The sequence below is a fragment of the Gossypium arboreum genome, chromosome 2 (assembly GCF_025698485.1).
Source record: "Gossypium arboreum isolate Shixiya-1 chromosome 2, ASM2569848v2, whole genome shotgun sequence".
In the NCBI taxonomy this organism is placed as follows: domain Eukaryota; kingdom Viridiplantae; phylum Streptophyta; class Magnoliopsida; order Malvales; family Malvaceae; genus Gossypium; species Gossypium arboreum.
The window spans coordinates 114,717,144-114,736,527 of NC_069071.1; the positions used below are offsets into that span (position 1 = coordinate 114,717,144).

General features: G+C 33.2%; 1 protein-coding gene across 2 annotated transcripts; it reads right to left on the bottom strand.

Annotated features, from left to right (window-relative positions):
* Positions 1-84: 84 nt before the first annotated feature.
* On the bottom strand, positions 85-4,811 carry LOC108467268 (ERBB-3 BINDING PROTEIN 1). Of its 2 annotated transcripts, none has more exons than XM_017767866.2 (10): positions 4,536-4,811; positions 4,302-4,426; positions 4,121-4,205; positions 3,884-4,033; positions 3,627-3,780; positions 1,252-1,467; positions 1,022-1,158; positions 843-934; positions 562-741; positions 85-318 (listed from the first exon to the last, which is right to left on the bottom strand). In XM_017767866.2, the coding sequence occupies exons 2-10, from the start codon at positions 4,390-4,392 to the stop codon at positions 242-244; spliced, it is 1,182 nt and encodes a 393-aa protein (XP_017623355.1). In that variant the 5' UTR covers positions 4,393-4,426; positions 4,536-4,811; the 3' UTR covers positions 85-241. The 2 variants fall into 2 exon arrangements, with proteins under 2 accessions (XP_017623355.1, XP_052881194.1); XM_053025234.1 differs by having other exon boundaries at positions 4,302-4,451; positions 4,536-4,690.
* Positions 4,812-19,384: the final 14,573 nt, after the last annotated feature.

The window sequence follows — 19,384 nt, forward strand, 5'->3', positions numbered from 1 at the left end:
TAAAATAAGCAGACGATAGAGAAATGAAGCACATTGAATTTCCTATTAAGTTGCACATCACACAAACACAAGACTCCAAGTGGATTTCATGCCATAAAATAAAAAACTACTCAATATTAAAATTTTAACTCATAACCAACAAGCTACAAGTGAACACAGTATCAAAAATTTTGGCAATCATCATAATATATAAAAGGGCAGATTAGAAAATATGCGCAAAAACATTTTTATTATTGTTTCCTTATGATGCACCACCATTTGTCGATGCATCCATGGCCTCACCCTCGGCTCCACCCTCAGCTTTATCACCCTTCTTACCTGCACAAACCAAGTACATGTTCTTACGTTTGTACTACAAAACCCTCAACATTTGCTTCCGAAATAGGTTTAAATATGCCATAAGTCCCTGCACTCATTGTAAACTTGAAATTTAATCCCTATACTTTTATTTTTTAAAATTCAGTCCTCAATTTTTCAAATATCAAAATTCATGTCCAACGGTCAACACTGTTCTGCAACATTTTTTAAACCTCCAATATAATATCAACATATACATCATACCTTTCTTCTTCTTCCCACCACCTTTCTTCTTTGTCTTTGTTCCCAAAGCCAACCAGGCCTTGATTTCAGGATCGTCTATCGTCTTGGTTGGCTGCAGTTCTTGCAGGGGATGGGATGTAATCCGATCTGATCCATTTGGCATTAGCAATACTGTAAATTTGATATGAGCAACATAATCACCTGCAGAATTTTGGTACATAACAGGTAAGCTCATTGTGAATATATTGCAAGATACAATCCTCTGTTCATTATCAAACAAGATTTCAGCCATGAATGCCTACCAGGCTTCTCATAGAGAACAGGGTATGGCTGCAAGAGATCGTGATTCACACATTCAACTAAACCTAGACGAGCCCTTTTCTCTTCCAAGGCACTGTTTGAGGAAAACTCATGTTAAGTGTCAAACAGCAGAAATAATCACCAATGCATAACTCAGTACAAGTGCAAAACAATTACAAACCGAGCGGTGAATGGCAGGATGGGGAATCTCTGATTTATCTCGCTGAAAATAAATCTAGAGGCCTTCATCTTTAAATGATAGTTCTTGTCGACAGCTCTCTTATAAATAGTTGTCTGCTTCTCGTCCAACAACTTTGGCTGCAATTTCAATAACACGTTGAAATCTTCAATGATAAATTAACCCCGACACAAGTATAGCAACAATGTTGAAAGACAAGAAAAGACAATTACCTTGCCTTCACCAGTGCTTGCAACTATATCTACAGCATAAACTTCATTCTCCTCAAACTCTGCATCATCAACTCTGGTATCTGGATTGGAGACACTTAGTATGACTTTGTTCCCGTCTATCACAAACTGCTTCAGTTGATGGCTAAGAACACCTTCAACAATTTTGCAATCATAAGCGGCAGCTACCTTCTGAATTGCATCAGATACATCTTTGTTCTGCCATTAAAACAATAATGAAAAGAAACTAAGTACAATGAACAATTCTGATTTTAAATACGCAATGATGCAAAAACAATATAAATCGCAAAGGAAACTAGCTATGCATTTATCAGAAAAGCAGTTCACAAGCAGTCTGTTCAAAAAAGATAAATGATAAAAATATCTCCCTATCAGAGTAACTATGACAAAAGCTTCACTTGGATGTTGGTCCATAGCTTTTGAAAACTATTCATCACATAGGGCGACTTGCAGATGGAAACAAGAAAATTCTTTAGAATAGTGATAAATAGAGAAGTAGACACTAGACAGCTTCTCAATGTTTGACAAAAACAACATCAAGAGTAATGCCAACTTTATGGTAGTTTTTAAAGAAAATTTAGGTCCCATAGGCAATTGGAATAAAACAAGAAACTGTTTAACTCCTCAAGGAGCCTAGCATGACCAGACATAGTATTGGCAACAGGGAAAAGAGGAGACCGATAAGAAATTGATCACCTCGGCAAAGTTGCCCAGCCTTCAAATTTTTATTCTACATCTTACATAGAGTGACAACCACTTCACGATAGTTTGATAAAAACAAGCCCGAGGATAACTACTTTAGATCTAGTTTGATAAAAGTAATCATGAGGGTAACACCCACTTCAAGGTAAGCTTTAAAGAAAATTTAGGTCCCTTGGGCAATTGGAAATAAAAGAAAATGTTTATATCCTCAAGTGCCTAGCATGACCAGACATGATATTGGCAACAGGGAAAAGAGGAGATTGAAAAGAAATTAATCACCTCGGCAAAGTTGCCCAGCCTTCAAATTCTATTCTACACCTTACAGAGTGGCAGCCACTTTATAGTAACTTTTAAAGAAAATTTAGGTCCCTTGGGCAATTAGAATAAAACAAGAAAATGTTTATATCCTTAAGGAGCCTAGCAAGACCAGATATAATATTGGCAACAGGGAAAAGAGGTGATCCATAAGATATTGACCACCTCGGCAAAGTTGCCCATCCTTCAAATTCCAGCCTACATCTTACAGAGTGACAACCACTTTACCATAATTTGATAAAAACAATTCCGACGGTAACTACTCTAAATCTTGTTTGATAAAAGAAATCATGAGGCTAACAGCCACTTTATAGTATTTTTTAAATAAAATTTAGGTCCCATAGGCAATTGAAATAAAACAAGAAAATGTCTATATCCTTAAGGAGCCTAGCATGACCAGACATAATTTTGGCAACAGGGAAAAGAGGAGATCGATAAGAAATTGACCACCTCGGCAAAGTTGCCCAGCCATCGAATTTCTATTCTACATCTTACATAGAGGGACAACCACTTTACAATAGATCCGTAAAACCATGAGAGTAACAACTTTATGGTTGTTTTTAAAGAATTACACCAAAAGGATGGAAATTTTGATGCAAAAACTGAGTTGAGGTAACAATTCCCCTATCAGAGTAACTATGACAAAAAGCTCCATTTGGATATAGATCCATAGCTAATAAAAAAGAGTTCATCATTTAGGGAATCAAGTGAAAGTGACATATTAAAACAGTCTTTATTCTTTCCAAAAATCAACCACAGACTTAACTCGAAAATCAGAAGTTAGGCTAAAGAATTTTGAGGCAGCAAAAGCAGAGCTAGATAAACAAACATTCAAAGACAACAAAAGCATAACATGGAATGTCATAGCCCAGTTATAAAAACCAATAAAAGGCCTAGCATGGCCAAACATAATAATAGTAACAGAGAGAAGAGGAGATTGACAGGAAACAGATCACCTGGCTAAACATAATTTTCTACCATACATGTTACAATCACTTCAAAGAATTACAGCAAAAGGATAGAGGAACACCACAAAATTTGTTGCAAAAACTGAGTTGAGAGAACAATTCCCCTATCAGAGTAACTATGACAAAAAAGCTTCATTTGGACATAGATCCATAGCCAATAAAAAAGAGTTCATCATTTAGGGGGTCAAGTGAATGTGACAAATTAAAACAGTCTTTACTCTTTTAAAAAATCAACCACAGATTCAACTGAAAAACCAGAAGTTAGGCTTGAGAATTTTGAGGCGGCAAAAGCAGAACTAGCTAACAAACATTCAAAGCCCACAAAAAGATAAACATGGAAATGGCATAGCCCAGATATTCAAAACAATTTACCTTTTTTCCAGGCCTTACAAGCCTCAAGGCCACTTCAGCAGCAGTATTTGCAGCAGCAACAACATCAGCCTGCTTACCAGTGATTGGCCCGCTCTGAACAACATGAGTATGTGCAACTACTGCAATAAACCCATCAATGTGGCAACCCATGTCACTACATTCAAGGTAGGGACAAAAGAAAACAAACAATTCAGTTGCCACTCAGAACAAGAAGTCCCCATTAAAACATTTAACATAAATGCTAATATAAAGCTTACATCTTGACCATATCACCTTCTTCCAACTCCGAGGTGTCACTAGCAAGTGGAGAGAAATGGCAGACTGTGTTGTTTACAGAAAGACAAGTAGGGAAGGCAACACCCCTCTCAATCTTCTTCTTAGAATTCTTGTACATGTTACCTGTTTGCCTTTACATTACACAAACAAAAAACCATAAATTTACAAATTTCATTATCAATTTTCAAACATATATCCTATAGTAACTAAACACTTACTCTCTTATAAATGCATCACCCTTCTCACAAATGTCAACAATCTTAACTTTGGGCTTACATTCTTTTACAACTAATTGTAACGCTTCTGCAAATTTCCAAACACAACAACAAAAAAACAAAATATTAAACAAAAATTACATTAAAAACACATTTCCAATAAGCTAAAGGCGAAGAGTTTAACTGTTAACAATCTCAGCAGCGCTCTTGTATTTTGTAACAACTTCAGAGGAGGTGAGATCCAGCTCCTTCTCCTCTCTCTCGTCGTCTGACATCGCTTTCGAATCTTATCAAGAATCTATCTAATTGCTGCAAAAATAAATAAATAAAAATTCTAAAAAAAATAAATCTATATCTGAAAATCAGCTGTAATAATCGAAGAGTAAATCAAGAGATTGAAATTTTTAAAAGAGCTTACTGGTTGAAATTGGCGGCGGCGAGTGAAAGCGCTAGGGTTTTGGAGGGAGTATATAAACTAAAATAGGAAGGGCGGGTGGTGAGTAGTGAACTAGAGAGTTAGGGTTACGGGTCTTTACGGCAGCGTTTGGTTATATAGGAAAATTTCGCTTTGCAGTGACTCGCTAGGGTTTTCTATTTTTGTATTCGGTTTTCGGTGTAATAAAAAAACAAAGGGCTAATTTCTGCATACTCCTTCCAATTATTTAATTTCATTACTCTGACCCCTCCATTTTTCAAATTTCAATTGTAAAATTAAAAGAAAAGTAAAAACAGGTGGCTGAAGAGGGAAGTATGAACTGTGCCAGTTTAAGTTTAGATTAGGTTTATGTGTGATATCAATATCATAAATAAGTTTCAGAATATGAATTTAAAATTTTAAACAATTTTATTTATATTATTAATAAATTATATATATATTTGAATGGTTAGTATTTAGTACACTGATAATATATAGAAAATTAAAAAATTATCATGTGTGCAAAGATATATCAGAATTATGATGAGGATAAGCTTTAAGTGGAGGATTTACCTTTGGAAGCTATGCGGTGCTGGGAAATTGATGGTCGGAGACTGCACTTGTTGGATTAGATCGGGCTCTCTCTTTGGCTTTGGCAGTGGAGGTCTGAAACGTTTATTTTGTCATCTGAGAGGTCGTGCCACTACAGGAAAATAGACTTTTAGCGGCGCTTTTTTCAGCCTTTAGCGGAGCTTTTAGGCGCCACTAAAACTTTTAGCGACGCTTTCTAAAACGCCGCAAAAAACGTTGCTATATGTAACGCCACAAAAATTTGTGGCGTTTATTGGGAAAAAGCGCCGCTAAAGGTCAAGGCTTTTAGCGGCGTTTGTGGGAAAAGCGCCGCTAAAGGTTAAGGCTTTTAGCGGCGTTTGTAGGAAAAGTGCCGCTAAAGGTCAAGGCTTTTAGCGGCGTTTGTGGGAAAAGCGCCGCTAAAGGTCAAGGCTTTTTAGCGGCGTTTGTGGGAAAAGCGCCGCTAAAGGTCAAGGCTTTTAGCGGCGTTTGCGGGAAAAGCGCCGCTAAATGTCAACGCTTTTAGCTCCGCTTTTTTTACAAACGCCGTTAATTTTGGCAGATTTGCAATATTTTTTCACTAATATCCAGCCCTTCCCGCATTAAAATCCAACCAAATACAACAAATATAATATAAAATGCACCAAAAAACAAAGAATTTAACATAAAAATACAACTAAAACATTAATTCTAAATGATACTTTAAATTTAACTAAAGATATATGATATAATTAATAAATAAAGTATAATTTAAAATATTTTTACAATAATGTTAAACGTGACAAAACTTAAAAACATTCTTACAATAAGAAAACTAATGTCTAAGACTACGGCTTTTGCGATTGTTGAAACATATGCATCATCTGCTAAAGTCAGAATGGAGGTCATCATACTTTTTGCTGCTTCGCTACCATCGCTCGTGCCTCTGCCTCTCTCATTGCAGCCTCCTCCTCTCTCTCCTCCGCTCTAAGTTGTTCTGCAGTTCTTCATATTTTCGTTGAACCTTGGCAATTTGCTCAACCATGTTCGCTTGCATCCGAGCTATCTCGGTCTCTTAACCTCTCGAACTTCACTTGAGCTTGACTTCAAGAAGGCATGTATTGGGGAGCCGGATCAAAATATTGGGTCGGGTAACACCAGATCCTTGAAATCAAACCCGACTGCACTTTTCAGACCCAAAACTTCAAAGTGATAATTTTGTTATCAATGTTCTTAAGATTAACAGAACTATCATTCAAGCAATCGCTTCATATTCCGCCTTCTTCTCCTTTAGTTTCTCCTAAAAAATCAATTAAAGAATTAGAAACGAAATATATAATAAAAAGAAATGCAACATAATTTAACATTTTTAAAACTACTAATGATGAATTGAATTAAACAATTATAATTAAAGATTATAAATATTTAGAATAAATCAAATATTATTAAATGAATATACCATAATTTCTCCAGCTTCGGATGTCATAGGAGATCCATCTTTCTTCCTATGCGTAATCTCAAAAAGTCAAGGCGTCCAACTTTTGTCCGAATTTGACTTCCTACAATATAGTAGTAAGAATATTATTTAATAATAGAAAGTTATTAATATTTGAAAGAATTAATAAATTCATAATACCTCGGCCTCAGCTACAAAAGCAAAACTTCTCGACCCTACCGTGTGCGTGAATTTTTGTTTTTGCTCACGCTTGTTCCAACTCGCCACGGTCCTACATAATAAAATTATTATTACGTATATAGTAAACACTATATATAAGAGTTTGGAAATACGCAATACCTCTCCTTTCTTTGAATTCCAAAATCTAACCGCATCTTCCCATTGATACCTCAGCATTCCTGGCGGAACATTTCTCAGTTTTTCCTCGAGGCTTATGTCTTTCTTAAAATATTGTTTCTTTAAAGTGCTTTTATTGTCTCTCCATCTTTTACCTAATGCCTTCTTGATATAATCATCGGAGACTTCTAAAGCAAATCTCTCCTAAAAAAACATAAGTTTAGAATGTAAATATAAATGAAACTTAAACCAAAGTATTATAAATTGCATTCACATTTTGTTACCTTAATATTAGCGAGAGCCTGATTTTTGTTGCTATCAGGCATGTGATGCCATGATTCGTAGTTGATGGGCAACATATTTGCATTTCGTGCTAAAATGCCCAAATAGCCTGCTAAAAGTCGAGCTTCAAATCCAACAGGCTGACCATGAGTATTTCTACTTACTTTAACACGCCGACAGGATCTAAGTCGATAAATCTCTAAGTAGCGTCGTCCTCGAACTCTGTAGCGTCCCACCACTTTCAAATTGAAAAATGATATACTATTATTATATTAAAATTGACAAATAATTCAATAATAAAAGTCAACACATGTAAAATGAACATAATATTACTTTGAAATTCTTCAGCTCATCAAGTGTCTCCGGCACATTCAAGATCCAACAACTGTCTGTACTGTTCACTATTTCTTTCTTCCGAATTTGGAGTATTCTGGACAATACTTAAATCTCGTACTCTTCTTCTACGCAATTTTCCCAAAAACACATAAAATAGTTAAAGTTTTAGTAACAAATTACAACAATAGTAGTACATATAAAATAGTTAAATTATATAACATGACAAAGATTAAAATTATAATATTACATATAATTTAAAATTGTAAAATCTTACTACATCATTATTCGTAAATATCTTCATCCATATCATGTCGAATCCATTGATGTTGTGTATTAGTACTAGGATATTTTCATCTAAGTTTTGTTCGGAAAAGGTAATGTTTCGATCTTCGATGATGTCATCTCTACTTCCATTACCCATTTCAAACAAGTCTCTAGGGTGTTCGGAGTACAACATACCAACCCTCATCGTTGGATCTTTCGAATAAAAACTTGTTTCACTTGAGAGGAAAATACATAAGGCTCGTCCATCAATTGTTGTCCAGGTGTGAATCAAGCGAGAGAAATTCAACATTGTAAAACCAAATTGATCTTCTTTAATTCATCGAGCAGTATTAACATCAGCCCAATCACAATCAAATAAGACAACTTTCCATCCGCCATAGTAATCCAACTCAATAATGTCGGTAATAAGTCCGTAATACTCCACATTACCCTCAACCGGATTCATCCCTAGCACTAGCATAACTCGTAATTGAAGAATTAACAACAACTCCACAATTTTGAGTTCTCCTCATTCTCTCACGATACTTTGTATGAAATCTGTATCCATTGATGAGGAAAGCACTATATCTTTTTATTATTCTGTTCGGACCTTGGGAAAGCCATTTAACTTCGTCATTGACGTCCCTTCCACTCCAAACTTATTGAATCAAAAGTAAATTGAATAATTAACTAAATTTCGGGATTATATGTAACTTATTAACTTTAGTTACATACCGTTTGACTTAACCATTCATGAAAAGATTCTGTGAATAACTTATTAATCTCTCGATGTTGCAATCTTCGAGAGCGTGCACGAGATCTCAAATTTTGTTTGTACTCACTATGTTAAAAACAAGTGTATTTGGTTAGAAGATAAACAAATCAAAACGACAAATATGTGAGGAAATTTTAGAACTTACTTGCGTAATTCGTTCAATTGAATCGTGGTGAAAAGTACATATCGATGTACCAGTATTCACGATATATCATCTAATTTCGTAATTTCAACTTTGCCGATTGGTTCTCCATAACTTTGAAATAAATAAGTTTCGCCAAGTCATGATCATTGAGCCCAAGATTTCTACTTGGTCTATTCAATCGTGTTTCAAAGATCTTCTAAATATCTAGAACGAAGGTCATGCACTCTTCTCGCCAAGTAGCCTTCAAAGAATTGATCCTTCGGATAACGCTTATTGCGACAATATGACTTCAATTTGCTTAGGAACCTAAACACGATATACAATATTTATCAAAAGTCAGAACTAAATGTATAGAGGTGAATGAATGAATACTTGAGAAATAAATTAGCACCTTTCTATAGGATACATCCATCGATAAAACCGGTCCACCAAGGATTGCTTCATGAGGAGATGGATTACCAAGTGCACCATAATAGTGAAGAAGGAAGGTGGAAAGATCTTCTAAATTGCATAAAGTCAAAGCCGCCGATCCTGTACTTTCTTAAGTTCTTCGACATTCAAAACTTTGCCACCGATAGCTTTCATTATATTGGATAGTTCAATTATACAGACGTTACATTTTTGACATACAAAGACCGTAAAGCAATTGGGAGTAAATCTTGCATCAAGATGTGGTAATCATGTGATTTCAATGAATATAATCTTCTATCTTTGAAACTCACACATCGAGATATATTTGACGCATACGCATCTGGGACCTTTATATCCTTCAACACCATGCAGAAAACTTCTTTCTCTTTCTTTGACATTGAAAAATAGAAGGCGGCAACCGATATTTCCCATTCGGAAGTACTTGAGGATGAAGATCACGCCGGATTCTCATGTCAACTAAATCAAGTCGGCTCTGAAGATTGTCTTTAGATTTTCCATCGACATTTAAAATTGTCCCAATTATGTTCTCGCAGACATTCTTCTCAATATGCAAGACATCAAGATTGTGGCGTAAAATGTTGTGCTCCCAATAAGGCAACTAAAAAAAAATACTCATTTTCTTCCACAACTCCGCCTCATTAGGATCATCCTCTTCGTCAGATTCATCATCAGATTCATCCCTCGATCTTCTCCTTGTTTGCGTGATAGGTGGTTGATTCATCTTCCCGTAACTAAAGTTGATATCTTTTAACATAAACAAGATTTCAGATCCAACGGTCTGCTCAGGAGCTCCTCTGTACTCTTCAAGATCACAAATAGAGTCCTCTGAAATCTAAATTTATGATTTTCATCTAACCACCGACGATGGCCCATGTAAGAGAACTTCTTCCCATTATACAACCACTTGAACAAGTTTATGCAAAGACAACAAGGATATCATAACGCCCTTTGGTACTCCAACCCGATAAATTAGCATAAGCCGAGAAATCATTAATTGTCCACAATAAAGCTGCATGTAAATTAAAGTTCTCCTTTCTCGATACATCATATGTCTCAACAGCCGACCACAATTGTTTTAACTCTTCAATAAGTGGCTGCAAATAGATGTCAACATCATTTCCGAGACCTTTCTCTCCAGGGATAATCATTGATAAAATAAATGAAGATTGCTTCATGCAAATCCATGGAGGCAAATTGTAAGGAACAAGCACTACAAAGCTAAATCTTGCACGAAGTACTCATGATTTTAAATGGATTAAAGCCATCACCGCTAGCCCAAGCCTCACATTCCGAGGATCGCTTGCAAAGCTTAGAAATTTACTGTCAAATGATTTCCAAGCTAAAGAATCCGTAGGATGTCTTAATAATTCATCATCGGTCCGTTGATCATTATGCCACGTCATAGATTCGGCTATCTTTGAGGACATGAAAAGCCTTTGAAGTCTTGGTATCAGGGGAAAATATCGCAAGACCTTGACTGGCTTCTTTCTTAATCATGCACCACCTTTATCCGTATTCACATCTTCAGACATTATTCATCCAACGAGACTTACCGCAAACATGACAAGATTGTTGGTTTTTCGATCACCCCAAGACAACATGCGATCATTTGGGCAACTATGAATTTTATCGTACCCAAGGCCCAAATCTTTTATTAGTCTCTTCATATCTTGACAAGATCGGGAATTTTGCAAATGGAAACATCTCTCTAGAAACTCTAGCAGATTGTAAAAGAGTTTCCATCCACCTCCCAAACATTTTAAGTGAAATATACGAATGCGAAGGACAATTTGAATATTTTGATCCTCGTAAAGTTCTTCATTCATTTCATTAAGTAAATTGTAGAACTTAGCCGCTTCTTCATTTGGCTCCTCATTAGGTGCACTTGTTCCGCTTCGGCAAAAACATTTCCACCAATATTACAATAATCGGATGCAATAAAGTCGTGGAAACGATTGCTCACCATGATGTGCATATTAAATGCATCCCGCAACATACCTTCCATGTCATCTTGTCTAACATACGATGGTAATCGATGATCGGGATAAGTCGGATTAATCGTTGAAGAAGTTCCACTAGATGTACACTCTCCATGGAAAATCCATTTTTTATACCCCCGAATAAAGCCATCAACAATTAGATGTTCGTAGACAACTTCACGAGTATGCCAGAGATGTTGCCACACTTCTTACACGGCAAAGAATCATATTCTCTTGGCTTGCATTTTGAAATGCAAAATTTAGAAAAGTTTGTACTCCATTTTGATAGGCATTGCTTACCCTTGACAATTTCATCCAACTCCTATCCATTTTGTAGTTCTTGAAATCTAAAGTTCACAACATATTACGCTTACTTAAATGTTCTCAATTGAGAACTTCTTCCCATTATACTAAATATCGTGTCTCTAATGGGTATAAACTAATTCAGCAAGTTGCTAGATTTTCAACTATAGATTTATGTATTATGTAAGTTAAGTAAATTTCAGTAAACTAGTTATGTATGATATGATATATATTTAAGTATTATGTAAGTTATGTAAGTTATGATATGATATATATTTATGTAAATTATATATTTATCTAAGTTATATAAGTTATGTAAGTTATGTAATTTATGATATAAAATATATTTAAGTATTATGTAAGTTATGTAAGTTATATATTTATCTAAGTTATATAAGTTATGTACGTTTTGTAAGTGATATACATGTCGCTTCGCTTTTATTTGACAAATCACATGTGCAGTTAAAATAGTCCACACTTAATTTAATTTATGTTTTACAAGTCATCTTTTCTTAAGTACATATTAATATAAAAAAAGAATCGTAAATATTAAAATCAAACATTATTAATATAAAAAATAGTAATTTGAATATAATAATATAAAAAAAGAATCGTAGTTTAATTTTTATAAGTAAATTGGAAATAAATATTCAATAGTAAATGAGCTTGATAGAACTATTTTCAAGTCTTTTTGAATTTTTTAAGATTCATCATACGTGGCGTTGTTACACCTAGGGAGGATCCATTATATCTTGCACTCGATATAAGGCAACCCGTCAAAGTTTCCAACCTATATACTTTGAATCTTTAAAATATTTAAATATTAAAATCAAACATTATTAATATAAAAAATAGTAATTTGAATATAATAATATAAAAAAGAATCGTAGTTTAATTTTTATAAGTAAATTGGAAATAAATATTCAATAGTAAATGAGCTCGATAGAACTATTTTCAAGTCTTTTTGAATTTTTTAAGATTCATCATACGTGGCGTTGTTACACCTAGGGAGGATCCATTATATCTTGCAGCTCGATATAAGGCAACCCGTCAGGTTTCCAGCCTATATACTTTGAATCTTTAAAATATTTAAATATTAAAATCAAACATTATTAATATAAAAAAATAGTAATTTGAATATAATAATATAAAAAAAAGAATCGTAGTTTAATTTTTATAAGTAAATTGGAAATAAATATTCAATAGTAAATGAGCTCGATAGAACTATTTTCAAGTCTTTTTGAATTTTTTAAGATTCATCATACGTGGCGTTGTTACACCTAGGAGGATCCATTATATCTTGCAGCTCGATATAAGGCAACCCGTCAGGTTTCCAGCCTATATACTTTGAATCTTTAAAATATTTAAAATAAGGTTGGAGAGAAGGTCAGCCATTGTTGTAATTTTCATGGACAAGCAAGCTACACGGTAATAAAATTAATTCATACTTATTCATACTTAAGCTAAATCAAATAATAAATAAGTTGAACCAAATATTTAAAATTAATTTGGTAACAAAATAGTTCTGCTCCAAACAGAACCAGCAATTAAATCTTTACAAAATCGCAACCCCAAAATATTAATTTTTCCAAAATCATCATGATAAAACTATTATTGATTAGAATTTTAAAATAAAACGTACCTTAATAAAACGTACCTGGTTTACTCCACTCTCACCAAAGAAACAGAGGTCGGAGTCAAAAAGTAATATTTGTTAAGTGATTTAAAGTGAAAATGCATAGAAATAAGGAAAAAATTTAGCAACGAAACCTATACGCACCTAGAACAAATGTCAATGGTCAGGTGTATTTAGTTGCACCAAATATTAATTCAGGTGCTCGATAGTACCTAGAACAGATGTAAGATTATAAGAGTAGCACCAAATATATTTCAGTTTAAGCAAATATAAAAATTTTATCTATATCAGTACCAAATATTAATTCGAAGATTAAATGGCAGCTTCAGTTGAATCAATAGTTGCAGGAGGAGCAGGAATCAGTAACTGAAATACATACAACATTAATTCACTAATATAGACACATGTAAGATTATAAGAGTAGCACCAAATATATTTCAGTTCAAGCAAATATAAAAATTTTATCTATATCAGTACCAAATATTAATTCGAAGATTAAATGGCGCTTCAGTTGAACCAATAGTTGCAGGAGGAGCGAGAATCAAGAATCAAATACATACAACATTAATTCACTAATACAGACACATGTAAGATTATAAGAGTAGCACCAAATATATTTCAGTTCAAGCAAATATAAAAACTTTATCTATATCAGTACCAAATATTAATTCAAGATTAAATGGCGACTTCAGTTGAACCAATAGTTGCAGGAGGAGCAGAATCGAAGAATCAAATACATACAACATTAATTCACTAATACAGACACATGTAAGATTATAAGAGTAGCACCAAATATATTTCAGTTCAAGCAAATATGAAAACTTTATCTATATCAGTACCAAATATTAATTCGAAGATTAAATGGCAGCTTCAGTTGAACCAATAGTTGCAGGAGGAGCAGGAAGAAGTAACTGAAACATATACAACATTAGATCACTAATATAGACACATGGAACTATATCCTAAAGTCAAAACACAAGGAATTAAAGTATATGTACCATATTTAGTATACAATATAATTTTACTTCATATATATTACTTCATATAGCTATTATAGTAATAATTATTTTTATTAACAATCGTCATAGTACAAAAATAGGGAAGAAAAAATTAGGTGTTGGTTAAAAATAGTCAAAAAAATATTTTTGTACAAAATTAATTCAAATACTAAGTAAATCTTGATGAATAACCCAAACAAGAAGGAATTATATAACCAACTCAGCAATGTACAAGAAGTAACAGATAGGCATTTGATACTTGATAAGGATGCTAACAAACTGATACAAAAATTATCAATCTGAATGGCTGATCATTTTTTCAATTGCTCCCTGGAATGCATTGATTTATCAAATTAGATTCAATACACAGAACATAAATGTAAAATTAATTAATAATAAAACTTACTTGCGTCTCAGAAATAGATACAGAAGAATGACCCTGAAAAAGCTTAAAAATTAAATGTCAACAAAATCCAACTGATTTGTACCAAAATAGATCATCTTTAAACTACAACCATCTAAATTGAAAATTGATATAAGGCATAATGTGAGTAATCCTTAGTAAAAATTCATGTCAGTTTTGTGATCTAATTCAATCAAAATAAACTTCTCAACCCAAAAATATGCAGCAGTTGTTGCAAATGTTTTTACATTACATATATTTATAATCCAGTCAAAATAAACTTCATGTCAATTTTCCTAGATATACAAAAAGGGATAGAAATGACATCCATATTTAGACATAAGTAAAAGTTTACAAGCTGCAGTGTTTGCAAAAGCTAATCATGAAAATATTGGTCAACAGATTGTTGCAGCACATCAAAATCTTGTTGTAAAAGATTGTTGATATTAGCAAGAAGTAAACTTTGGCCTCTAGCCTTAACAAGTAATGTGATAAGAGAAGTTTCCAACCTAAGTTAAGTGTTAAAAAATATATATAATAGGAAAAAAAATGGGGAAGCAAATGTTTTAGTCGTTCACATCCGAGCCTAAGAATCAAAAGAAGTTTATAAGAAGAAACTCATTGATGACATTACGGACAATAGGCTAAAACAAACAGATCGATAATATGGGTCAAACCATCTAGCCAATGGAACTGATTGGCCAAGAAATTTTCATTAGACGTTTCTAACTTTATGAACTTTGAACAATGGATGAGGACCAGCATTTGCAACCCCATGACACCATGATATTTTACCATTAAAATGGGATTTAAAATTTTAATCAATATCTTGTTAAGTGCATTGATTCAATTATGTTAACCATTGTATCAAATATCTACTACATGAATGAACTAATCCACCCAAGATTAACAAGAAAAATGAAAATAGATTTAATTATTTTAAATATATTTTCATCAAACATTGATAATCATATATATTTATATGTTTAAATATTTTGAATTTGGTATTTTATTTCAATTCAGGGTTGATTTTGAGGTAACTTGGGTAATTTTTAAAGTATGTTATGTTAATGTTAAAAGTAACTTTTGTTATTAAACTGTGTACAAACTTTGAATCTATTCATATATATATCCCACATTCCTAATCATTACATAGTAAAAAAGAAAATGAAATTCTATTCCCAATAAACACATTTACTTAATTTTATTGAAATAAATAAAATAATTAAATCTATTTTTACACAGTATACAAAAGTAAAATATATATACATATGATTTCCAAGAATTTAATTTGATGTTAGAGTTGCTTTGTAGCTTCTTCAAGTATCCCTTTAGATCTTATACTAATAGAAAGTTGAATCGAACTTTTTCCACATCCGCCATTATGCTTATGTTAATATGTGAAATTCAGATGATACTAATGTCTTACAAGTTGTATCCCATGATGCATGATGCTATTTATATCATAAAACACATGGTGTCACTTTATCCAAATAGCTGCTTCTTAAACTAGGTTTGCATGCAGTTAGTGAATAAACAGCAAATTATTGAGGGAAGAAGGATAGTATCTTTTTAAATGCCATAGCATAAAGAATGGGCACATCAAGAAACAATACCATGAAACCAACATTTAAAGAATCATGTTTAAATCTAAGCCTCACTGACACACAAGTATACCGTACTAGATTTAACCAATTTTTTTAAAATCACAACAATACCAATACAAATATGTCTTAATAATCACAAAGTTTAGAATCAAATTTTTACAGTGCAGCACAAGCAAACTAAAAACTGGAATAATCTAAATTACAACTGAGTAATTGAACTAAAACTTGCAACTCATAGTGGGATTCAGATACCCTATATACTGAATTTTGAATCTAGATACTTAAAACTCAAACCTCCTCTCTTACCAACTGTGCTAAGACTTTCATTAATGGAGATTTAACAACTGACATCAAAATTAATATAAAACAATTAATTAATATTACACAACCAAAACATGACTACCTAGACGATGAGTAGATCAAGGGGGCAAAAACAAAAGAAAGCATCTCAAAACTAGAAGCACCATTGACATAGTTAATTAAACAAGCATTTAGCAAGTTAGAAACATTCAAGTACCATCAGGCCGCATTAATCTTGTCCTTAACAGTGGGTTGTGGTCCTGTTCAAAACAATATTAAAATATCAGAAATATACAAGCTTGATAAGGTTTTGCCTATGTTAGCAAAATAAAACAAGGAGAGAAAGGAAGATTGAAACAAGAAAAGCAGAAAGACCCAGAAAGCAGGAAGACGTTAAAACATACCTTGTAAAATTTGGGTGTCATTGGGAATCCATGGAAAAAGCTAAATCCAAGAAGATGCCCCCCACTCATCTATAGGGACAGTTGATTTGTTTCCTTCTAAAACCGAGAAGATGCGTCGGATATTGGGAAACTAGGGTAAAAATTTTGGGGGAGAAGAAGTTGGGGGAAATCGGGGAAATTGACTTTGGCAGAGAGTAAACCAATTTTGGGCCACACAGAAACGACGCTGTTTTAGTTAAAAATTTAGATTTTGTATGCTTTCATAAACGCCACTAATAAAAATAACAACAAAGTATAAAACGACAAAGATTTTGCTTCCATGGATAATTGTATGCGTTTTCAATAAAACGCCAGAAACTTTAATATCATTTAGCCTTTATATTTTTATAATATTATTAATTAATCAAAATACTTAATATTATTAACACTAATTAATTAAAACTCTATACCTTAAACCATTAAACTATATCCCTATAACCTTAATCCCTAAAGTATATCCCTTAAACCCTAAACTATATCCCCTAACTATAAACCACAAAATAATAACCCCTAAGCCTTAACCACAAAATGTATAAATTAATCATAACCTTAAACTATATCTCTTGATCCTTAAACCACAAAATAATAACACTAATTAATCAATACTCTGAACCTTAAACCATTAAACTATATCCCCTACTAAAGTACCAGCCTAAACTATATATATCCCCTAAACCCTAAACCACAAAATAAAAACCCCTAAGTATTAACCCCTAACCCCTAACCCCTAACCCCTAACCCTTAAATCATAAACCCCAACCCTTAAACCATAATACATAAACCTTAAAATAGTAACTCATAAACTTTAAACCCTTAATCATATAACCTAAATTGTAAACCCTAAACTTTTTAGCGGCGTTTTACCAAAAGCGCCGCTAATGCTCTTATTTTTAGTGGCGTTTTACCAAAACCGCCTCTATTGCCCCAATTTTTAGTGGCGCTTTACCAAAAGCGTTGCTAATGCTCTTATTTTTAGCGGCGTTTTACCAAAAGCGCCGCTATTGCTTCGATTTTTAGCGGCGTTTAAAACGCCGCTAATGCTCTTATTTTTAGCGGCGTTTTACCAAAAGCGCCGCTAATGCTCTTTATTTTTAGCGGCGTTTTACCAAAAGCGCCGCTGATGCTCTTATTTTTAGCGGCGTTTTACCAAAAGCGCTGCTATTGCTCTGTTTTTAGCGGCGTTTTACCAAAAACGCCGCTATTTCTCTATGTTTTACAATTTTTTTGGCATTTTTTGAGAAAACGCCGCTAAAGACCTGTTTTCCTGTAGTGTGCAAGTCAAGTTCTGAACACAATCTCTGGTGATTCTTTCTCATGGGTGAAGCTCTGTTGTGTTTTTCTCTTTTGTTTGTTGGACTTCGATTAGGATCAAGGAAGGTTTTTTATGAAACTGAGATACCAAAACAGCTTGTATCCCCATAGCAAACATTTAATGTCAACTCATCTTCTTCTTTTTCATATCATTTTGTTGAAATTTTTAATCTAATATATTTGTATTTTAACTAAAATTTTCCCATTACATCCCAATCTGAATTAAAAATTGTATATCCTATTCAACACTAATCACCAACGCTGTAATTCACTCCAACGTTGCAACTCTCTAAATTTATTCTAGAATAACAAAATGAAAATCAAAATATTTGAAAGTGTAAAACGGTGAAAGGTAAATTTTATAACTTTTTTATATATATAATAGAGGAAAAGAACAATGGCTACTGCTTAATTATCCTTGTGTTGGTGATTCTCACGTTGTTAGCATGTAAAGTCGATTTATCTTCTTCTAGAGGTTTATTCGAAAAAATAATATCTAAGTTCTCTTATTTTCGCATCATTAGATAATGCAATGGCTACACCATTTGCCTCTCGATACACCTATTTTAGACAAACAATCCATCCTTTCTGCAGAATTTGATGTATTACACATATCACAGCATTTGAGGAAGGCTCTAAATTCCTTTGACCGATAAGATTAACAGCTGTCAAACTATTCATCTCAAGAGCTAGTTGTTGTATCCCAAAAACCATGCCATACTCATACCATCATAGGCTCCCCAAAACTTCACTCATCTCTTATATCAAAGATTAAGATTGCAGATCAAATCCAATGTGTAGAGGATGAAGGTGTTCCCAATGTTTGCTTTGATTGTGGCCGCTATGGTCATGTAAAGGAAGTATGTCAGATATTATCATGTAGAGATTAGATTTATCAACATCCTTTAGATTTTATTGAAAATTTCTTGTAGTTTATAAAATAGTTTTAAGAAGTTAAATTTGAAAATGAATTTTAGTTTAATATACGATTTATTTAATATATAAATTTTAATTTGATGATTCGGAAAGATAAGAATTTAAAAAATAAAAATAAAAATTACATTCTAATTCGTTAAAGGGAATAAGTTAATTCACAAGAGAAAAAAACAAGAAAGAGAGTTAAAATGGAGCTAGTTGGGACTTGGAGGTAATTGTTGTTGTCGGAGTAGATTGTTGATAGCCTCAATGAAGAAGCTGAGTTGAGTGAAGACGACATTGAAGCTCAGTTGAGTGAAGACGACATTGAAGCTGAGTTGAGAGAGAGAACTTTTACTGTACGAACAATACTACCATTTCT